Source organism: Meleagris gallopavo, chromosome 4 (genome assembly GCF_905368555.1).
Source record: "Meleagris gallopavo chromosome 4, MGAL_WU_HG_1.1, whole genome shotgun sequence".
Classification (NCBI taxonomy): domain Eukaryota; kingdom Metazoa; phylum Chordata; class Aves; order Galliformes; family Phasianidae; genus Meleagris; species Meleagris gallopavo.
The window spans coordinates 394674-418483 of record NC_139407.1 but is presented as its reverse complement, the minus strand read 5'-3'; the positions used below and the strand labels follow the sequence as shown (position 1 = coordinate 418483).

Sequence of the window (23810 nt, the reverse complement as noted above, 5' to 3'; positions counted from 1 at the left end):
CCTCTTTCTGTGATGGGTGGATGAGGAAAATCTGGAATGATGTGATCCAGATGTTAAAGCTTCCATTTAGCAGCAATATATATGTATTATTTTATGGAATTGTCCAGACCTTAAAGTATTAATAATAAATCAATATTGGAATTTTCAACTGTAGAGATTCATATCTTTCATCCACACGACAGAATATTTCTGCATTTCAGCTAGAGGCTAAAAGTATTAAAATTAACAGCAAGACAAACATAGCACTTACTAAGGAATTTGGAAATAGTTAATGCATACTAATTGACCTGTTTATAGGACTACCCAAGAGAAGGCTGTGATACCATTTTTCAGCTAATTAGGACTCCATTTTGGAGCTAACATTGTAACAAAGCTCTAATATAGATTTGTGTTAGGAAGTAGCTAATTTACTGAAAATTTATGTCTATTCTCTCTGCCGCTTACCCAATGACAACCTATCAGGAAAAATAAAAAAAGCACACTGCAGTATGTAGGCATATCATAGAGGGATGGTGCTGGACCATGGCAAGGCAGGCAACAGGGAGCTTTTGGTAGCTTTGGGTGAGTTAAATCCATCCCATCAGTTCTGTCTTGTTTTTTCATTCTGCAGACTTTCATCAACAGCAGTCATCCCAGGTGCTGTTGAGCCTGGAGATGCATACCAAAGAGTCTGAATTTATTCCTTAAATCTACATCTGGATTTAGATAAATGCCTCAGTAGAAGTTACCTATTCAACATAACATTGGCATTTTGGGCCACTCTGCAAAACACACGAGATCTATGCAACTGAAATTGTGGTTTGTGTACCCATAACATTTACAATTGGATTTAATTTATCCTTTAGGTAGGCATCTTCTGGTAAAACTGGGACTAGCATCTGTTAAGATTTCTTCTTCAATAGATTTTTCTTTGATTGTATTGGAATTGCTCCTGGCTGGTCTCTTCACCAGACACCTCAACAAATGAAATCTTCAGTGTTGGAGCTTCAGATTCTCTTACTTCTTGATTCTCATTAGTCACATAGTCAGTTTGCAATTTGTATTTATGATATTACGATAGAAAGAGAAAAACCTTAAACTTTATTCAGCCACTGCACTCATTCACTGAATCCTTTAATACTGAAACTTAATCTTTCAAGTATGACAGTGACTGTTGCTGGGGGGGAAAGAAAAAAGAAAAAAGAAAAAGAAAAAGAATAAATTAAACCCGCAGTTTGAGGGAAGCAAGAACTAACTGGACTACAAATCTTGTTGACATTTTGTTCTGGTATTCTGGTCAAGAATAAACTCACTGTGGCTTTGTGATAGGGTCAAGACTGACAGCTCCATGGATTTTGATGTGACACTGCTTTTTTATGGACTGTACAACAGAGTGATGCACAGAGACTTTGCAGAGATCTGCTTTATCTACATAGCTTCCAACATTGGTGTAAGTACTAGGGATCATCATTTTGGATACCACTTGCAAAGATTAGAAGTGAGTTCCTGAATTTTTGAGTTCCTGGACTTGTGAAAAAAAGACCTACTGGATACCCTGGCAGTCAACTAACGTTGTTTTCCTTTAAGGAGAGCAGTTCTTGTGCCACAGAAAAACTGTCAAACTCTCTAGCTGAAGGAACTGGGATTGTTCAGTCTGGAGAAGAGGAGGCACAGGGGATACACTTTCAACAGCTCCCTGAAAGGAGGCTGTGGCGAGGTGGGGCTCAGCCTCTTTTCCCAGGTAATAGTGATAGGATGAGAGGTAATTTGCTCAGGCAGTGCCAGGGGAGGGTTCAGTCTGGATATTAGGAAACATTTATTCTGAAAAAGAGTGGTGAGGCACTGGCACAGGTTGTCCAGAGAGGTGGTGGTGTCACCATCCCTGGAGGTGTTCAATGAACATGGAGTTACAGCACTGAGGGACACAGGTTAGTGGGCACGCTGGGGATGGGCTGATGATTGGACTACAAGATTTTACAGGTCTTTTCCAACCTGAATGATTCCATGATCTTATCATTAGAAGTTTAGCCTTAATGAATTACTAGCCTGTGAAATATAGCAGAGTTTCTAACAGGTGGTTCTCTACAAACAAGAGATTACAAAATTTCCTAATTGTCATGGCAAGACAGGTTCTTCTTCACGCTCTGCAAAAGAATCTTGTTCTCCTGTCCTTTTTATAGTTGCTTATTGTCTAGTTCTTCTTCTGTGATTCTTATGTACTTCTGTCTTCCCTTTCCTCTTATGTCTCAATTTGTCAAAATCAAGCAGACAGTTGCTAAAGATCTTGAAACTATAGTAAGATTTAATTATTACTTGGTAATAATCCTGGCACTAGTAAATGGAGATGACTTTAGCCATTTTCCCACTATTCATATCTTTGACATCTTTTAAACTGTAGTTGTGCATACTTGACACTAAGCAAATACTATTTTGATGTTTTTTTGCTATTTTTTCCTGTTAACTCAATCTTGACAGTTTTACGATAGCATTGGCTTTATAAGAAATTTGTCCAATGGCATCTGTTCAGTCTGTGGGCAGAAAATATTTGTGGATACAAACGAAGAAGGGATCACTGAAAATACCCACCAGCTGTCCTGTAATCATATGTATCCTTTTCATGTGATTATGGAACTGTCATTTTCTCCTCTTTTAAGCTGCATTAAAAAGTAATCACAGCAGTAATAAATACCAAGAAAAAAAGGGAAAACCCCCACATTCAGAAAGAATACAACAGAAAAGTAAAAATTGGACTACAAAATATATTTCAGTTCTGTGATAAATTGAGTCCATGCCGTTCTTTGACAGATAAACTGAAGCAAGAATGGCAATAACCCTGGAGTTGCATACCCAGATCTGCTTTTCCGATACTTCATGCCTGACTGTACTGTGCTGGGTGGATGGGGGAAGAGCGGTAGATGTAATCTACCTTGATTTTAGAAAGGCATTTGATACTGTCTCCCACGACATCCTTATAACAAAGCTGAGGAAGTGTGGGATAGATGAGTGGACAGTGAGGTGGGTTGAGAACTGGCTGACTGGCAGAGCGCAGAGGGTCGTCGTTGGTGGTGCAGAGTCTGGCTGGAGACCTGTAACCAGTGGTGTCCCCCAGGGGTCTGTGCTGGGTCCGGTCTTGTTCAGCATCTTCATCAATGACCTTGATGAGGGGATAGTGGCCACCCTCAGCAAGTTTGCTGATGATACGAAGTTGGGAGGATTGGCTGACACGCCTGAAGGCTGTGCTGCCATTCAGCGAGACCTGGACAGGCTGGAGAGCTGGGCAGTAAGAAACCGGATGAGGTTCAACAAAAGCAAGTGTAGGGTCTTACACCTAGGGAGGAATAATTGCATGCACCAATACAGGCTGGGGGATGAGCTGCTGGAGAGGAGCTCTGCAGAGAGGGACCTGGGCGTCCTGGTGGACGACAGGTTGGCCATGAGCCAGCAGTGTGCCCTCGTGGCCAAAAAGGCCAATGGCATTCAGGGGTGCATTAAGAAGAGCGTGTCCAGCAGGTCGAGGGAGGTGATCCTCCCCCTCTACTCTGCCCTGGTAAGGCCTCATCTGGAGTACTGTGTCCAGTTCTGGGCTCCCCAGTACAAAAAAGACAGGGATCTCTTGGAAAGAGTCCAGCGGAGGGCCACAAAGATGGTGAAGGGCCTGGAGCATCTCCCCTATGAAGAAAGGCTGAGTGAACTGGGTCTGTTTAGCCTTGAGAAAAGACGACTGAGAGGGGACCTGATCCAGGTTTATAAATATCTGAGGTGTGGCAGCCATAGCGGTGAGGCCAGTCTCTTTTCAGTGGTACGTGGAGACAGGACGAGGGGAAACGGACATAAGCTGCAGCATAGGAAGTTTCACACCAATGTGCCTAAGAACTTCTTGACGGTGAGGGTGACGGAGCACTGGAACAGGCTGCCCAGGGAGGTTGTGGAGTCTCCTTCTCTGGAGATATTCAAGTCTCGCCTGGACGCCTACCTGTGCGACCTGGTGTAGGGAACCTGCTTTGGCAGGGGGGTTGTTCTCGATGATCTCTAGAGGTCCCTTCCAGCCCCTGCAATTCTGTGATTCTGTGATTCTGTGGGGCAGCCCCAGCAAACCAGGCATGCTGATCCCTCAGCCACGTCTTCTAGCTCAGGATCCTACACACTGCGAAGGATTTCCCATCTATGCCTAGGTCTGTGTGTGACAAGTAGTTGTAAGGCAGGTGTGGAAGCCTCCCCAAAAGATGGCACATTTGTAGCCTATAGCCTAGCAGAATATCCAGTGACTGATTCTCAGCCCAAATAGTCCATCATTTTGCACTCCAGAAAACAAGAAGAAAGGCACAGAATTTGTGCTGGAACACCGTTACTGATCACTTCCTCCTGCAGAGCATAAGTCTTCTGTTTTCCTCTGTGCTGGAAAACACGACTACTGGTCTGGATGTTCAGAACTTTGCTTTTTCTAATTATTCTAAATGTTATATTTGAAACTGCTGGGTTTTCAAACAAGGCAGTATCCATAATCAGTCATTCAAATTTTCTGTGGATGGTTTGAATACATTTGCAGATTAATGTTCTAAGCCTTGTTTACATTTGAAGGATTTATTGAAAATACACCTGATACCAGGTTTCATGGATTATGCATCTGTGGTTGGTGCAGAGTTGGCAAGAAACAGACTTGCCCGTGCTGTGTCGAAAAGCTTGATTTGAAGATGGCATTAAGTTACCCATATCCTTTCCCTAACAAGTCTGCTTTCGATTTGAATTTTCTAAACTGTAGTCTGATTACTTGCTAATTCTTGTTTTGATCTGCAGTGGAGGGATGAGATGGCCACATCAAATAAATGGAAAAACAATTATTATTAAAGAGCAATTATATTTAGGGAAGATGATAGTTCTGTTTGGCTTTATCTTTATGTAAGACTCCAAGCAAGCAAAAAAAAAGAAAAGTATGTTTATATCTTCCTCCTTGATTTTAAGACATTCTGAAATAATTCATATAATGAGAGGAATGTTTTAAAGTATGTAAATCAGTTTTAGAAGGACTACGCAGTGGCATTTGCTCTTTAAATAAAGAGTTTGGTATAACCCACTTTCAGAACAAGTGCTAATTTTCCCCTCCTCTTAGTAAACTACGTTTTTTCTCCAGCATATGAAATATTTGTTGAAGATTTGCTGCTGTATCCATAGAAAACTGCTTGAGTTAAAATAAATTTTTTAAAAGTCCATTTTTGTGAGTCCACAGTATGTGAGGAGGATATTTAAATTTAATCTTACTCCTCCAAAAAAAGGAAGCGAAGACATTTCAAAACATTAACCCAATACTTTCTCTTTCACTTCAGCTAAGGAAGACACCAAGATTTAGCTGCTGGTAATCTTTACCTCCAATTTCCTTAACAACCGGTTAGGTGGAAACGTGTATTACATGGGCTGACTCTGTAACCAGTTGTAGGTATAGTCCTATACATTAATTGTCCTATACATTAATTACTTCCTATATCTGGAACAGAAATCAGACTATTAGTGAGAATACAGTGTTGGATATTTTCTTGTGCACTGCAGTATGCATATTTCATGCTTAATTGTAAAAAACTAGACAAAGTAGCTTTTGGTATAGCTGGTTGGTATAATTCTGCTGCGCTATTACCCTTTTGCAAGATCGTGTCTCTTTTCACATTACAGAAGAACCGCACAGCATATTAGGAAGGCATTTTTTAAAGAAATTGCTGCCTTTAATGAGAAGATTGTGCTAGAAAAAAAAAAAGTACTTATTTTCTTATTATGTATACCCATTAAAAAGAAAAAGGAAGTGCCAATATTTAAAGTTTGTTTCATTGTTAAATACCTTGTTAGTGACTTCTAGTTGAAATTTTTACAACAGAAAGTTGTGTAGCAGATAAGAAGAATTTTAAGTCAGATAATGGGTTTGTATACATCAAAGTCTGAAAAATAGCACAAAATAGTATCATCATCTTATTAATCTTATTAATGTAAGGTAATGTAAGATTACTTCTAGATTTTTTTCTTTTTTTTCTTTGCCTCTTACAAGAGCTGCTGTACTGTGATTCCTACATATTCCAATGGCCACTTGTAGGAAGATCTAATCGCAGTAATGTTCATTATGTGCTTGGTGGCCACCTAAAACTCTCTGTGGAGGAAAAGCCACCTGAAATTCTGGCAAATATTTCCTGTTGCAGAGGTAGCTGGAGGTATGTGTCTGTCAGTAGAGGAAATGCTGGACTGTCTAACTGCTTGTACTGTGAAGGAAGTGGAGGAGGCAGAAGACTTTTCTCTTTTGCCCTTTATACCTTTTTTTGACGTCCAGTTAGTTAAGGGCTGGCTTAACATCTAATAATTGAGCCCCTTTCCCTTTTTTAATAAATGCATGTTCAGAATTAGAACATGTGATATTCAGTGACTTTAAGGACAAATCATTTTGCCTGCTCAATTTCTGAACTGCTTGTAGTATTGCAAGTGATTTCCTCCTTTTTATTTAAACTAAAATATGGTAGATTTAGATTAAGTGTTAGGAAGGAATTCTTTACTCAGAGAACAGCAAGGCACAGGCACAGGTTGCCCAGAGAAGCTGTGGATGCCAGGTTGGATAGGTTATCTAATAGGATATCTAAAAAACTTTTCAACAGCAAACAGCTACTTTGCGCGGGTGGATCAGAGAAGAGTATGGTCTTGAAATCAAAGACTACATAGGTATTGCGTTGACACACTCTAGGTGAGCACTTCAACAACTACACTTAAGCAAGTCAAAGAAGTGTTTGAACCGCCCTCTGAAGCATGTCTTCACTAAGAAAGAACAACAAGCACCACAGTGTGAAAGCACATATTTAGATTAAAGTTTGCAGCCACGATTTTTAGAAGATTTTGACATTTAACTTACGACGATTATGAAATACTAATGAGAATCCGTCCTCAGATCTACTCTACTACTATCTAGTACGGGAGCTAGGATGAAAATCCTTGTTGCATAAACTGTCTTTCATCGCATTCAGTTGGAAGTGGTTAAACCTAGGCTAAGCAGGCTCTCGTGTAAAGCTTTTGCAAAGATAAAGCTATATAAAATAGATAAAATATACAGTTGTGTATCTAAAAAACTTTTCAACAGCAAATCTTTAAACAAAACTGCTTTTCGTAAGACTGCTGATTAAAATGCTTAGAAAAGATCATGATCACGGAGACAAGAATAGTATAATTTCAAAGCAAGTAACAGCAATTACAGTAGCTCAGATCTCTGTTGGATAGATTCAGCTAGATAAAGGGACAAAAAGGCAATGGAAATAAATCCAGTAGAGGATGGCTAGAGACTCAGTTTTTAATGATCCTATCTAGGATTTTAGAGCTGCTTTCAAGTTCTCCCAAAACATCTGCTGTTGCTCTTCATCAGGAGGCCACTCCAGGTAGGTCTTGGTGTTCATTATCTTCCGCAGTTTGCAGAACCTCTTGGGGATCGCCTGGCTCTGAATGGGCTCCAGCAGGATGAGGATCGCTGCATCGTTGTTCTCGTCAAAGAGGCGAAAGTGTGAGAAATCCAGCTCGTACTTGCACCACTCGCTCTGCACAAAGTGCTCTGATAGCACAAAGAGCGTCTTGTGGCTCTTCTCAATGGAGTCGATGATGTTGTCCACAATCCACTTCCCGGGCACAAAGTCCCGCTTATGGAGGCATAGCCTAAAGGGTGGACACGCCTGCTCCAGCTGCTGCACCATGATGTTTTCCACCCAGTTGGAGTCGTTCTCACTGTAGGAGACAAAAGCGTCGTAGCAGATGTCTTTCGTGGGGGCTCGCTTGGGCTTCCGCTTGGCTTGGAGCCATGCCCAGGTCATTCTCATGTACCAGACCGCATGGTACTTGTACCCAATGACCACCAGGACGAGGATGAACAGGAACATCAGAATGCAGATCAAAGACACTAGGAAGGACCGGTGGCACTCCATCAGCGACAGACTCACGCTCCCAACCTGTGCCCCTCGCACCGCCAGCGGAGAGTCGCAGATGTAGCTTTCTGGCCACCCCACAAGCACCTGGGTTATCCCTGCCTCATGCTGAATGAAGGAGAGGAATTCGCAGGAGCAAATAAAGTTATTGGCGCTAGCATCCAGCAGCTCCATTTGCTTGAAGGACGCAAACTCTTTCTTGGAGAAGCTGTTGAGATTGTTTCTGCTGATCGACATGGCCACTAAGTTAGGAATGGCTGCAGCTTCGGGCAAGGTCTTCAGATGGTTTTTTGTCAGGTACAGCTCCTTGAGAAGTGGCAGTTCCAGACCAAAATCCTGCAGGTTGTTAGCACTAACGTCCAGCACTTCAAGAGTTGAGGGAATGCAACGTGTTAATTTGGGAATTTGAGTGCTGGAGAGATTCAGGTATTTCAGGTTTTCAGGCCATTCACACACATCTGGAATCTCACCAAAATTATTTTCACTGATGTCTAAAAGATTTAGCTTTCTTAGATGAAACAAGCTTTTACCTGTCATTTTTAAGTCACTCAGTGAGTTCTGACTTAGATTTAGAGTTTGTAATGATGGCCATGCACCCTGACAGGCTGAATGCTCCAAACTCTGATCTCCAAGTAAATTTGCACTAAGGTCAAGATACTCCAATGAGAGAAGTTGTTGTGAAAGTTTGCATGGTACCAGAAACACCTTGGTATTTTCAACTGTGACTTTCCTAAAAAGAGATAGTAGATCTAGTACCGACTGAAGATCTGTAAACAAATAAAATTTTTCTATAGATAAATTTTTTATTGTCAGAACCCTCAGAGATTGTGACTGCTTTGCATGAATTTGTGTATACCACAGTCCAGTGCCCAAGAGTGTACAGTCTTTCATTTCCACTTCCATTAATTTTGGCATGCCTTCTAAAATGCTGACAATTCCAGGTACAGTAGCATCTGTAAATAAGCACTGTTTTAAAGATATTTTCTTTGTGAAAGAGGAAGACATAATTCTCAAAAATTGTATTTTTTCAGGAGCACTGAATGCTAGTTTTCTTACATCTAACCAAATGGCAGAGTGCAGAAGGTCCCTGATGACTGCTGAGAATACATCAATCCTTCTTACGCTTATGATCATGTGATTTATCTTCCTAATCGATTTCAGACTTCCAGGTTCATACTGACTGAGATTGCCTCCGTCGATCTTCAGCGTGCTGAGAAATGTAATGCCCTCAAAGTTTCCTTGCCTGATGACGGAGAACTGTGGATTGCCCAGGTGGAGGGAGTTCAAGTTTCTCAGGCTGGAAAAGGGGGAACTTTCTCCCAGGTCGCTGTAGGAATTGCCTTGAATGCGGAGGTGCTGGAGCGAAAAAAGGGGCCCAAACCACGCCGGGGACAAGCGAGCCAGGCTGTTATTTGACAGGTCCAAGAGCTCCAGTTTCCCCTGGGAGGCAAACGAGTCCTCGTCTATGGAGCTGATTTGGTTGGACTGCAGCAGCAGGGCTCTCAGGTTCACAGCCTGCTGCAGATCATGTGCCCGGATCAGTTTTATCCTGTTGTGGGCCAGGTTTAACGCCGTAATTTTGCCCGTGAGCCCCGAGGGAATGAAGTCCAAACCCATGGAAGAGCAGTTGCAAGACTGAGTGGCATCACATGAAAGACAGGCCTGTCTCAGGGCTTGTTCTTCAGGGAGGTGTGCAGCCAAGGCTATGTAGATCATCCACACTTTCCAAGTGCGCATAGTTGTTTATTTTGCCTAAACTTTGAAATACCTACAAAATACAAGATGGTTACTTACTTTTGGAGTAGCTACACTTTGGATATAGCTAAAACACAGTCCCTCTTACTTTTCTGTCTTGCTGAAGACACTATAAAAACATTTGTTTTTAATGCATTTCAGGGATTAATTACATTATTAAAAAAAAAAAAAAAAAGCTTATTGTACCTAAATATTCCAAAATAATTTGCTAAATGCCAAGTACATTGAATTAAGTCTTTTTTTCTCCATCGTGTTTTCATTTTTAATGAGTACTGTCAGATGAATTGACAGCTGCACATATTTTTCAAATTTAACTAGAGACCTGAATAACTGCTATATTATTACAAATCCAATCCCATTTAGAAATATTTAATATTCATTCAAGCATGTGTCTAATCTCATTTCTGACGGTACAGAGAAGAATGGTGCATATATTTCAATTACTTTCTTCTGCCTTTGGCTATCCCTGGCATATACATGCTAGAAGCAGGGAGATGAATATGTCTGTGTAGGCTATCATCGTCATGTTCCGATCAGTCTAATACTTGTTACTGAAATGTAAACTGGTAAAACTGACCATTATAATTTGCTTACTCCTAGCTCTTCCTTTTTATTGACGTATCCTCCCCCTCTGCTAGGAATTTTTTCTGCTTTGGATCAGAGGATCTTGCTGCTTCCTGCAGGTCAGATCAGTTGGCTGGAATCGATCCACTTCTCTTTCCAGCCTCACAGCCAGTTCCTTGTGAGCTGAATTGAAATGATTTGAGATAACCCACACCGTTTTAGGTAGATTCTTTCTCACTTTTCTTTCTCCTCACATTCATATCTTTCATTATATTGATTACGGGTTTGTTTTTGTATTGCAGAGCATACCAAAATACCCAGCTTGACCTCACTTCCAACAAAGAGATGTTTCTTTGAGGAACTAAATAAAACAATTCTTAAAGCCAGGGAGGGTAGTTTTCCCTTAAAAATACTTATTATATGTTGCATTTAAAACCTTTTTTTGGTTTATGCTTTCTTGACAAGGATCAAAGAACACTTTTAAAGTATGAGATAACGTTTCCCAGTGTGTCACAGAATCCTTGCCTGAGAGGTTGGCACTTTACTGAGGGTCAAAAGAGTGAACCATCTCCAAAGAGACAAATGAACGGGTTCCCAGAGGTTAGATTGACTCACAGAGGAGTACTTTCCCCTTCAGTCATCCCACAGAGACACTGTGAGACACTGCGCAGAAGAACTACTGTACTTCGAATTCATACCCTGGTTTGTTTTACAGTAGCTGATCCAAACAGGCAAGTTCATACCGACAAGTCCTCCTGTTCTAGTTGCATTATTTTAGCTAGAGTTGCTTAAAATCACTCAAAAGGGGCAGAACTAGATGAGGTTGTTTGGACACACAGAGAGAAGAGGAAAGGATGTGGTTCATTTTTTAGATCCTTCCATCTCTTTCCACCTAAAAAAGATGACAAGTATTTTGACTTCTTGTACTATTTTCCCTTAATCTCTGTCTTTTTCTGATTTAGAGATTTCAGTCTTGGAGGAGACAATAATCTCCCCAGACTTTAAAGCTGTGGTCATTCACCATGTACTTCAAGGTCACTGAAGAGAAATAACAGCTTTTAGGGGCAATTCACATCTTGTCTTGTAGACACACATAATAAGATACAATACCTCCAAGAAAAATTATACCATAATCTTAAATGAAGCTCCATTGTATAGCTGTCTAGCTGTTTAGGCAGGTGAATCCCATCCAAAGTTATAATCTATAGTTACACTCACCTGCTGTCCAGATGAAGCTTTTTTATGGGGCTTTTTTGATTATGTGAAGCTGGATGGATAACACAGTGCTGTAAGGCCATAGGAGAAAAACCTACAGTAGGTCAGTTTCATAAGCAACACATTCAAGTGGGATTACTAAAATGAATAGCAAGCCTAACATGGCATCAAGCTGCACATTAGTTAGGAAAAGAGATAATAATTAAAAAAAAACACAACCAACTAGGCAGCATCAAAATCTATCTAAAAGTTGGTTATATACAGATTAAAAATTGGCAGAACAAAAGGGATCTGGACAGGGAACTGGACATTGGAAACACAAGCTGAGCCAAACAACTCTCCTCCTTACTGGCAGGGAGGGCAGGAACAAATCTAGTTTGGTGGTACAGGAGGAATTTTTCTATACTGTCACTTCCCTGAGTGTCTTTTCCAGGTTGTTTTGACTGTCCCATGGGGCACTCTTGGAAACTCCATTCCTACTCTCATTCATTTTCAGCCATTCTCTCCCTTTTCCTGTCTTGTAACATCGCTTCCTGACTTCTAGGGTCCTTTTCTGGCCCCTCCACACCCATTCAGAAACATTTCTGCTCTCCACTTACCACCCTATTAAGGAATCATTTTTTCCCTTTTGTGATGTATACAAAATAAATTGCCACATAGAAGCTGAAATACATGTAATATGTGAAAGCTTTCACAAATAACACTTGTACCACAAGGCGTTGTAATGAATTAAATTCTCAAAGTGTTTCTGGTTTACAGACAAAGGTAACCCAGGCACATTCAAGGTTATCCTTTCTAGACAAAAGTATACAAACATATTCTTAAACAAAACCATGAGTGTCAATAGAGCAAGGTTCTGTAAATGCTAATAGATGTTAAAGGTAAATGTAAGTGCATGCAAATAGCATGCAAATTGATTCTAGCTTGGGAAGCGGCATCAAGCTAAAAGAGGGGTATTAAATTCTAGAAACGCTACAGTATGCAGTGTGGATCAATCCACAAATAGACTGGGAAAATTGTTGCCTCCCACTCGGTTGTGCATGTATTACATACATTCTAGCTATGCATTAAGAGCATATATGCGTATATACATACACATGCGCATGGAAAGCGATGTGTGATAGGAGAGTGAAGTAAGGAGCTAGCTGATCCCACTGTCCTGAGACCATTGCTTACTGAGCTCTTTCTAGTTGGATTCCTAAAATAAAAGGAGCCCATGTCCACATTTCTCCTTCCCTGGGCAGTTGGCAGTGACATACAAATGGGACAACACATGAATGGGACAAAGCACACACAAGGCATCCTTCCAAGAGGAAACTGAGTACAAGTGACACAGCCTGACCCAGCTTGTCTCTTTTTCATGAGCTGCTTTACTCTATCCCTGTTTCCTGAAGGACATCACTGCTGGTACTCCCAGGGAGTGTTCCACTCACCACCTGCCTGTCCTGCAGCCCTGCTCCTACCATCTCCACTACTGGCAGCCAGAAATTCCTTCCCTGGGAGGTGGCCCCTGCCCAGCACCCAAGCATCCTGCATCTCCCACACTGAGGAGGAAGACTTGGTAGCAGAGGTTAGATAGTCCAGTGCACCCTCCTCGCTTCTTACAATGGCATCGTAGCCTCTCTCTCTTTCTCTGCACCTCCAGTCTGCAAACTCACCTCTTTGCAGAAACCATTTCCTGGTGCTCCATCTCGAGTGCCTGCATGCTGCTTATCCTGCTTTATGTTTCTTCTCTCTCTTGATGACACCTCTTCACCCAGCTTCCTCTCATGTCGCTGTTTCCTTCCCACTTCACTTCTCAGATTCAGCTATGTATGTGGGGTAATTCCTATGTGGAGGATCTGATTGGCACAAAATAAGTAATGCTGTTTGTCTTCTTTAAATGAGTGAGTCCATAAAATGTGGGCTTATGGTAAGAGCATACCACAAAGCCAATTCCACCTATTTCCCTCCTTATCTCTAGGCACACAGCCTCCCAGTTACTTTTATCTATGCTCGATGTTTGCTACCACATGACTCACTAGTCACTTGCCAACAGTTCAGATTTGACTGGCCCTTGTGCTATTTTGATCCAACAGAGTGAACTGAAAAATGCAGACTTTGGACCAGCCCTACAGAAGTCATTACACCAGGAAACTAGAACTGAAAGCAGGGTATGCACCATGCTACACCCTCAGAAAATGTAATCTCGTGTATGTGCATATTCATACACATACGCACAGAAGCATGGGTACATAAGCATACATACACAAGTATATGTGAGTACATACAAATATGCCCACAGGGACACATAAGCATATATAAGCAAATTTCCTTATTTTTCAAATACACTCAGCCCATACACCGATACTTTGACATTTCATCACAAACTAATTGCCTGCAACGCCATCTAGCCCACTGATTAGAAACACCTGCTTATGGCCCACAATCAGCTATTTCTCTTCTCAGGCAGAAGAAAGCACGGTAGCCACAAAGGGAGAAGCAAGCCTTTACAGGGAGAAAGAAGCCTGAGAAAATAAAACAAACATTGATTTAATGCCTCTGGATTTCACCACAATCATTGTCCAAGGTGCCAGGATGCTTCCTTAACAAGTATTGTGCAAAACCCACTCTGTACATGGGGGTACGGACTCCAGAATAATTATACAGAAAGACAGACTAGTGACAGATGTTTGTATTCATTGTTGCCTGTTCTGTGTTGCACAACACTGGTAAGGCTTCAGAGGCATATTTCAATGTAAAATCTCAGTTTTTCCACATAAGGTAATTTTAATTGCAACATACATATACAAGAGAATATATATATAATCTCATATATCTGTAAATATATATGAATATATTTCCTGGAAACATACTGAAACAGGAACATCTAACTTGTCTTACGACTTCAAGGCTGCTTTCAAGTTAGGATAGAATTAGATTAAGTGTTAGGAAGGAATTCTTTACTCAGAGAACAGCAAGGCACAGGCACAGGTTGCCCAGAGAAGCTGTGGATGCCAGGTTGGATAGGACTGTGAGCAGCCTGTCCGAGTGGAAGGTGTTCCTGACTATGGCAGAGCTTTGGAACCAGGTGGTCCTTAAGGTCCCTTCCAACTCAAGCTGTTCTGTGATTCCATGATCTAATCCCAGACAAAATAATAAATACTGTAAATATTTCCATGGGAAGCCTTTCAAGATTTGCTTCTGTACATACCTAGAAATGTCAGCCCCAAGAACATTGTGCCTAAACACTGACCTGATCAAGTAGATAGTTATTTATTAGGCTGACCAGATTCAAGCTGTTAAGGTTTGGCTGAAACTCTCTGCATCTCCAGGACAGGTGTCTCCCAAGATCCCCCTTCACTTTCAAATTACATCAGAAGAAAGAGCTTGGTGGTGGCGTCTCTTTTATTCCACTTCTTCAGCAGTTACAATCCTTGCCCAGCCATCTTCCTAAGATAACATGAGCCCATCCAACAGTGTTTGAGGTGGGAAAGTCTTCAGCTGCTCTGGTTTTGTGGACTACCTTGCAGAGAGAACAAAGGGGAGGAACAGCTACTTTGTGCTGGTGGATCAGAGAAGAGTATGGTCTTGAAATCAAAGACTACATAGGTATTGCGTTGATACACTCTAGGTGAGCACTTCAACAACTACACTTAAGCAAGTCAAAGAAGTGTTTGAACCGCCCTCTGAAGCATGTCTTCACTAAGAAAGAACAACAAGCACCACAGTGTGAAAGCACATATTTAGATTAAAGTTTGCAGCCACGATTTTTAGAAGATTTTGACATTTAACTTACGACGATTATGAAATACTATTGAGAATCAGTCCTCAGATCTACTCTACTACTATCTAGTACGGGAGCTAGGATGAAAATCCTTGTTGCATAAACTGTCTTTCATCGCATTCAGTTGGAAGTGGTTAAACCTAGGCTAAGCAGGCTCTCGTGTAAAGCTTTTGCAAAGATAAAGCTATATAAAATAGATAAAATATACAGTTGTGTATCTAAAAAACTTTTCAACAGCAAATCTTTAAACAAAACTGCTTTTCGTAAGACTGCTGATTAAAATGCTTAGAAAAGATCATGATCACGGAGACAAGAATAGTATAATTTCAAAGCAAGTAACAGCAATTACAGTAGCTCAGATCTCTGTTGGATAGATTCAGCTAGATAAAGGGACAAAAAGGCAATGGAAATAAATCCAGTAGAGGATGGCTAGAGACTCAGTTTTTAATGATCCTATCTAGGATTTTAGAGCTGCTTTCAAGTTCTCCCAAAACATCTGCTGTTGCTCTTCATCAGGAGGCCACTCCAGGTAGGTCTTGGTGTTCATTATCTTCCGCAGTTTGCAGAACCTCTTGGGGATCGCCTGGCTCTGAATGGGCTCCAGCAGGATGAGGATCGCTGCATCGTTGTTCTCGTCAAAGAGGCGAAAGTGCGAGAAATCCAGCTCGTACTTGCACCACTCGCTCTGCACAAAGTGCTCTGATAGCACAAAGAGCGTCTTGTGGCTCTTCTCAATGGAGTCGATGATGTTGTCCACAATCCACTTCCCGGGCACAAAGTCCCGCTTATGGAGGCATAGCCTAAAGGGTGGACACGCCTGCTCCAGCTGCTGCACCATGATGTTTTCCACCCAGTTGGAGTCGTTCTCACTGTAGGAGACAAAAGCGTCGTAGCAGATGTCTTTCGTGGGGGCTCGCTTGGGCTTCCGCTTGGCTTGGAGCCATGCCCAGGTCATTCTCATGTACCAGACCGCATGGTACTTGTACCCAATGACCACCAGGACGAGGATGAACAGGAACATCAGAATGCAGATCAAAGACACTAGGAAGGACCGGTGGCACTCCATCAGCGACAGACTCACGCTCCCAACCTGTGCCCCTCGCACCGCCAGCGGAGAGTCGCAGATGTAGCTTTCTGGCCACCCCACAAGCACCTGGGTTATCCCTGCCTCATGCTGAATGAAGGAGAGGAATTCGCAGGAGCAAATAAAGTTATTGGCGCTAGCATCCAGCAGCTCCATTTGCTTGAAGGACGCAAACTCTTTCTTGGAGAAGCTGTTGAGATTGTTTCTGCTGATCGACATGGCCACTAAGTTAGGAATGGCTGCAGCTTCGGGCAAGGTCTTCAGATGGTTTTTTGTCAGGTACAGCTCCTTGAGAAGTGGCAGTTCCAGACCAAAATCCTGCAGGTTGTTAGCACTAACGTCCAGCACTTCAAGAGTTGAGGGAATGCAACGTGTTAATTTGGGAATTTGAGTGCTGGAGAGATTCAGGTATTTCAGGTTTTCAGGCCATCCACACACATCTGGAATCTCACCAAAATTGTTTTCACTAATATCAAGATTAATCAGTTTGTGTAGATTACTTATATATTTTGCAGCCTGTTCTAGGGATTTCAGAGAATTTTTACTTAGATTTAGAGTTTGTAATGAAGGCCACGCACCTTTACAGATTGTCTCAGCTAAGCGATTATTTACAAGCAAATTATCATGGAAATCAAGATATAAAAGTGATGAAAAATATCTTGCCAGTCTGCACGGTACCATGAAGACTTTAGAGCTTGCAATGCTGAGTCTTTTCAGCTTATCTACTTGTGTCTCTATACCTTCCAGATCAAAGAACAAATAAAAATCCAGAATAGTCATATTTGTTACTGATATTGTTTCAACAGAACTTTGCCTACTTCTTGCAATTTCTGTTGTATCCCATTCTCCCTTCCCGTCAAGCACACAATCTATTGCTTCTAACTCTCTCAAAGATGTGATTTCCTTCAATAACACTGCTATTCGGCTAATATATTGATCTGTGAATGAAGCACCAGTAAATGTAAGTTTTTCTATCGTTGAAGGAAGAGTAGAGTTCTGAATCAGTTTTTCATTTTCAATATCTAATTTGATCTCTCTAACTTCTAACCAAATGGCAGAGTGCAGAAGGTCCCTGATGACTGCTGAGAATACATCAATCCTTCTTACGCTTATGATCATGTGATTTATCTTCCTAATCGATTTCAGACTTCCAGGTTCATACTGACTGAGATTGCCTCCGTCGATCTTCAGCGTGCTGAGAAATGTAATGCCCTCAAAGTTTCCTTGCCTGATGACGGAGAACTGTGGATTGCCCAGGTGGAGGGAGTTCAAGTTTCTCAGGCTGGAAAAGGGGGAACTTTCTCCCAGGTCGCTGTAGGAATTGCCTTGAATGCGGAGGTGCTGGAGCGAAAAAAGGGGCCCAAACCACGCCGGGGACAAGCGAGCCAGGCTGTTATTTGACAGGTCCAAGAGCTCCAGTTTCCCCTGGGAGGCAAACGAGTCCTCGTCTATGGAGCTGATTTGGTTGGACTGCAGCAGCAGGGCTCTCAGGTTCACAGCCTGCTGCAGATCATGTGCCCGGATCAGTTTTATCCTGTTGTGGGCCAGGTTTAACGCCGTAATTTTGCCCGTGAGCCCCGAGGGAATGAAGTCCAAACCCATGGAAGAGCAGTTGCAAGACTGAGTGGCATCACATGAAAGACAGGCCTGTCTCAGGGCTTGTTCTTCAGGGAGGTGTGCAGCCAAGGCTATGTAGATCATCCACACTTGCCACATCAGCTTAGTTGTTGGCTTCTGTTTACTTTGGTTGAACATTTTGCTGTAGCTAACAGAAAGGAGAGGAGAAGAGTTTTGAACTTGTTTTGGGATAGCAACTTGTAACAATTAGAATCCTGTGCAATTTTATTAGGAAGTTCAGATTCAAATTTTATATGTTAGAGATCCAGTGATATTTATCTTTCTCTCCTATTTCAGCTGCCTAAGCTTGAAAACATGGGAAGCCATTTATCTCACAGTTACAGCTACATAATGTCTCAGCAGCCATAAAGGCCATTCTTAAAGTCCTTCATACACACATCTACTATAGCTCCTGCCTCCTCATCTTTCGCATTACATCCTCTCTCAGGAACAAAGCTACAATGGTATGTCTCAATCCTCAGCAGGAAAAGACAGTTAGAAACACACCCATTGCAGTCGGGTAATGCCACCAGGAAGTCACAAGCCAAAAATCAAAAAAGGTATGGGAATGTCTTGTAGTCCACGCCAGCCCTTTGAGAGTCTGGGGCTTACCGTGTGGCAAACCTTGCTGAAGAGATCCTGAGGTCTCCCACAGCGGAGCCTAAGGGCTTCTAAAGAGCAAAGCTGAGTGCACTCCTGGCACACCCTTTTAAATACTCTGCATGCAATTTACTTTCTTTATCGGAAAGGCTGAACAAGCTGATACCCAATCCAACAACTCTGCCCTTTTTGGTAAATCAATGCTGGAACAGATGAGAATTAGACATTACCATCACACCAACTAACACATCAACTAACGTAATTAGAACAATACAGACATTAATTTACAGAGGGGCTGTGTTTCCTGCTATTGGTGCCCAAGAACATTTCACCATTGGTTACACCAAAAAATAAATCACTTATTAAAGCTTACAAGCCTGCTGAAAACAGTTTTGGTACTGCAGAAAAACAGCATTCCCCAGTCCTGGATCTGCCAAGACTAAATACTTACGCCTTGTGTACTGAACATTGAATTTTTCTTTCTTCATATACCGATCTTGTATGGTTCATGTAGTCATCTCATATCTGCAATTACAACAAAAGCTGCAAATCCTATGGAAGTTCTGGAGCTACAAAATATTCCCGCCTGTGCTCCTTGGAGAAAAGTTAGTGCTCACAGCTTCCCAATGCCCTCTAACTAAGCCACAGCTCCTAAAGAGCTCATGATTGCCCACCATGCATGATACTGCCCTTCAGACTCTGCTGCCGCTGAATGGGGACACAAAAATGAAAACCATTTTTTTGTGCACCTTCTTCCCAGCAAGTTGAAAGAAGCAGATTCCTTTCCTCCTGACAGTCAGTTCTCATCACTAGGAAGGCTGATACAACTATTTTGCACAAGTCATTCTTTCTCAATCACTTCCTGCAGCATTAGGTGCAGAAATAGTTTTGAGGAAGAACTGCATTCTGCTCCCTATCTTTCTACTCTTGATATTTATTGCTTGGTATGCATCGAGGAGCTGTTAACTTTATTAGCAACAGAAGATCTCAGCACAGCCAACTTGTTTTGTTGTTTGGGCTCTGTAAATTATCTGTATCTTGCAACACGTATGTAAGTTGGAGTCAAGCTGTTTAGTCAAAAAGAGTACTGGAGAAACATTCACCGTCCTTTCCTTTCCTAGGATGTTGCAGTCCTAAGTTATCAGCAAGTAGAATCACAGAATGGCTTGGGTTGGAAGGGACCTCAAAGCCTACCCAGACCCAATCCCCTCTGTGGTGGGTAGGGCTGCTCCCACCAGCTCAGGCTACCACGGCTCCGTCCAGCCTGGCCTTGAGCACCTCCAGGGATGGGGCACATACAGCTTCTCTGAGCAGCCTGTGCCAGTGCCTCACCAGTAGAAAACACATGAAAATCATAACAATACTAAAAGAAAAAAATGGAACAATACTCAAAAAGAAGACACAGCTTGAATAAAAGCATCCCTCTCATCCCTCTGTAATTATCCAAGGTGATTTTGAAAGAAGTGACATTTATTTTATCCTTACTGAATGGAAACAAATACCTGGTCAAATGGCCAAGCAGGGTGCATGCATGAAGCCTTCCCAGCGCTGAAGGGGAAAACAATTAAATTCAAACTCCGAACTTCCTGACAGCAACTTCCATTTTTTCTGCACTCAGAAGTTGCCCTGTTCTGCTGTCTGCTTGCTCTGAGAAATGCCTGCCTACAGATAGACTGCAGCCGTCTCCCAGACACCTGCTCGGGCCCTAGTGGCAGCAGATATTCAAGCATGACAAAGTCCAGGGAGAAGCTCGATAGCACGCCTCAGTCCCACTGCCTTATAATTAGCATTGCACAATAAGCACTTCCTAAAAGAGGAATTGAAAGAATTGAAACACCCTCGTATTTTCTGTTTGTTTCTTAAAACAGATGATAAGCATAACAACATTTTTAAAGCAATTTTGCTCTGAAAAAGAGATGGAGAAAGGTGTAGGGCACAGCATTTCAGTGAGGAGATGCCATGAGGTTCCCAAAAGCTGCCACCTTCCTCTCACACCTGTAAGCGGAATAGGTCTTGTTTTTCAAACAGGGAGGACTTTGGGTTATCAAAACATTTTAAAATGTTAATTCTGAGTTTGGTGCAACTAATTCCTGTACATTTTTGCCATCAAAATTGCAACTCCTTGAAAAAGTTTTTTAAAAAGTTCAGTTTGTGAAGAAGTTTGAAGAGACACAAGAGGCCCTGTATTTCATTCAGCACATAACAATTTCTTGCATGCTATGATGTGTCACCACCATGCACCTGTGGAGATCTAAGTTGGGGTTAGCTTAGCCTGCTCTCAGCACACTTCTAACCTGGGCCTCAGGGGTTTCACTTGTACAGAAAGCATAGGGTGATAATAGAGAGACATAGATCACATGCAAGAGTATGAAACAGGGCCTAAATTTCTGGTTACTTCCAGAAGGAGAAGGCGAGAGGGACCCTGCCCTTCTTCTTTTAGGACCCTTCCCAAACAGCTTAAAAAGTGAAGAAATGAGAGTGAGAAATCTGCTTGTTTCCATGAACAGGAAAACAAATTCTACATGACTTCTCTCACATGCCAGGAAATCAATTTGTCAGGATTTATCAAGTTATCCAGAGTCAGGGAAGGCCTGAGGATGCCAGGACTGTCCCCTACACTGCCTTGCAGAGGCTAGAAACCAGCAGCTGCCTCCCACAGCATCAGCTGGAGACTGAGCACAGTGCAACTTCTTTCAAAATCATAGTGGGAACAAAGTCCTGTCTTAAAGCAAGAATACACCTCACTTGCTTTTTCTCCAGAGTAACTGCACTGAACAAAATTGCATCTTCTGAGTGCTTTCTCTCCTCTTCCATACTCAACTTGAAGATATCATTCTCCTTCCTCCTTGCAGTGCTTTGAAGCAGCTATGTACCTTGGCCAGCACATCACTTTTTCCCAGCAGAAGGGCACAGAGCTGCAGCAAGCCTGTGTTCTTGCAGAGAGCAGAGGCCCTACACAAGCCTTTGTGAGAAGGCATGCAGAGCTGAGACAGAGCTACAGATATGTTTCTAAAGCTTTAGATGTCACCGTGCATCTGACAGCAGCGCATGCAGCACCCATTTCCCACCAAGGCAGTTTCCTGACCCTAGCTCCAGTACTGTGACCCACATCCCTGCTGCTGACAGGGGCAGTCTGACCACAACCTGCCTCCACTAGGCAGGTCAGAATATATTAGGAGTATGTATTAGCTGGATGTGAACCAAAGCTGACATAAAAACATGTTTATGCTTTTGCGTGGGACAGAACCCAACAGAAACAGGTGTGCTGGTCAACAGCCACAAACCAAGCAATGCTAGTCCTCAGGTCATTAGGAGCAGGCTCCAGCTACTGCAGGCTGCAGCCCTCTGATCGTGCCGGCGTGGTGCTGACCCTCCACAGGTAGATCTCTTTCTTTCAATTGCTCCCCCTCCACACTCTCACCTGAGATGACCCTGCAGGCAGTCCCCCCCCCCCCTTTCTCCCTTTCCACCTGCTTGGCAGCATCCATGCTCTAAACAGCTCTTGTGCTGCTGTTCTGCTGGGAGACTGAGAAACAAGGAGCAAGAGCATGGAGGGGGGCCTCACCAAGGGCAGGCAACACCCTCCCATAGCTTAGTCTGGAAGAATGCTGAGACAGCAGGACAGGAAGGAAGTCCCTGAGGCTGTTGGCCAGCCTGCAGCATTAGCAGAAATGCCTTGCAACCTGCATAGGGCTGCTTCCTGGTGCTCACCCAGAGAGCTGTACACATGGTTGCCAGCAGCAGCAGGGCTGAGCCTGCAGCACCCTCCTGACCCCCCTGGAGATGGTCAAACCTGTGCTCACAGCCTCTGGATCAAGACGTGGAAGGCTTGTGTAATTGGAAGCAAGAGGTTTGGCATCGGTTCACAGGTCTGGGAGCAGAGCCTCAGCATGCACTGCTGTTGCCTGTGCTTTAATCTGCTTCACAGTACTTCATGTATTCATCTTCAAACTACAAAAAAAGAAGAAAAAAAAGGAATATTATAATGTAAAATAAGCAATGTTAACTCCATCATATTCCTTGTCAGGCCTACGCTGGCAGTAGCTGAATGCCCAAATCTGCAGACCCAGCTGAAAAGCAGAAGCACAGATTCCCCTAATTTTCCTTGTGCAATGTCCTCGCCTTGCCACTGTGGCAGAGTGCAATAACATTGTGCAAGTGGTTACATACTCCGCAGCCAGCCTTTCAGACTGCCCCTGTCAAGGAAGCAGGTTTTTTTCCCTCCCTTTGCTCTTACCCTTTCCAAAAGCCTTCAGCCAGAAGAGCATGAAGCTGATTTGCTGCCCTAGTGGAGCTGCAGCATGCAGGGAGGTTTGCAAGCTATGACACAAAGGCTGACACTAACAACACAGAAAGCTCTGTCTTCTGGCATAGCTGCAACAGCATGACTCAGTGGGAAAAAAAGCCTGAATTTTCCTGTTGATTTTTTGCCTCCCAAGGAAGTTGCATCAACACAAAGCAGCTGCACATGAAGGAAAGCTACAAAACTTAGCTCCTTTTGTACCTTACATTTTAATAAGCAAACACAGGAAGCTGTGTTATCAGCATCACCCCAATTTGTTACTCCAGCAGGAGACTTGCCTAGTGTGCTGCTCAGTGTGTACAAGCACAAGTTAGGCATGACTGCTCCAAGCACTTCCCAGGGCATACTGCACCCAGCAAAAGGGTCCCAATGCCCAAAGAGGACAGGCAGGTGGTGGTAGGAAACAAGGGTGTAGCATTCCAGCACTGAGATTTCCTATGAGGAGGAATGATTTCCCCTTCTCCAAGGCTGGGCACAGGGACATGTGTGCTGGAGCCTTTCAGTGCAGGAAAGGCCCAACTGTTGATGTGCTTCCTAGCAGAGAAGGGAGTGTGGACATGCATCTCATCCTATCTTGATACAATAAAAAAAGTACTCCTTTTTTGGTTGTGGTGGTGTTGAAGAGAAACATTCCTGGGCACAGGATCAAGTTGCAGCAGAACCATTTAGAGCTTGTTTCCTGTATGGAGATGAGAAACACCATGCTAGGATGCAGAGATACACCTTTAACTGCTTTTTAGACAACAACAACAAAATAGATCTAACATTTGGGCAAGAATCGGAGCAGGAAATGAATCAGCTTATTATCATATACCACATAAACCATAATACTATCAAGGTTTTTGTATTCATTCCAAAAAAAAAAAAAAAAAGACAATGCCAGGGTCTATTGTGCACAGGCAGTTAGTTCAGGCTGTGTTCAGCTGCTGCCTCTATCTCTGATGCTGTGAGGTATTTAAGATGTGACAGTGCCTTGCAGAAAGAGGAAACCCGATCATC

The 23810-nt window shown here is 42.7% G+C and overlaps 2 protein-coding genes across 9 annotated transcripts; both read right to left on the bottom strand.

Moving 5' to 3' along the window:
* Positions 1 to 5346: 5346 nt before the first annotated feature.
* LOC109363685 (toll-like receptor 2 type-2) lies at positions 5347 to 22429 on the bottom strand. The gene is made up of 3 exons (XM_010710074.4): positions 22302 to 22429; positions 13100 to 13282; positions 5347 to 9675 (listed from the first exon to the last, which is right to left on the bottom strand). Exon 3 carries the CDS (start codon positions 9642 to 9644, stop codon positions 7299 to 7301), a length of 2346 nt encoding a protein of 781 aa, XP_010708376.1. The 5' UTR covers positions 9645 to 9675; positions 13100 to 13282; positions 22302 to 22429; the 3' UTR covers positions 5347 to 7298.
* On the bottom strand, positions 15154 to 22452 carry LOC109363679 (toll-like receptor 2 type-1). Of its 8 annotated transcripts, none has more exons than XM_085221969.1 (3): positions 22312 to 22452; positions 18960 to 19033; positions 15154 to 18056 (listed from the first exon to the last, which is right to left on the bottom strand). In XM_085221969.1, the coding sequence occupies exons 2-3, from the start codon at positions 19016 to 19018 to the stop codon at positions 15665 to 15667; spliced, it is 2451 nt and encodes an 816-aa protein (XP_085078095.1). In that variant the 5' UTR covers positions 19019 to 19033; positions 22312 to 22452; the 3' UTR covers positions 15154 to 15664. The 8 variants fall into 8 exon arrangements, with proteins under 8 accessions (XP_085078095.1, XP_085078090.1, XP_085078094.1 ...); XM_085221964.1 differs by having other exon boundaries at positions 22302 to 22447; XM_085221968.1 differs by having other exon boundaries at positions 22220 to 22348.
* Positions 22453 to 23810: the final 1358 nt, after the last annotated feature.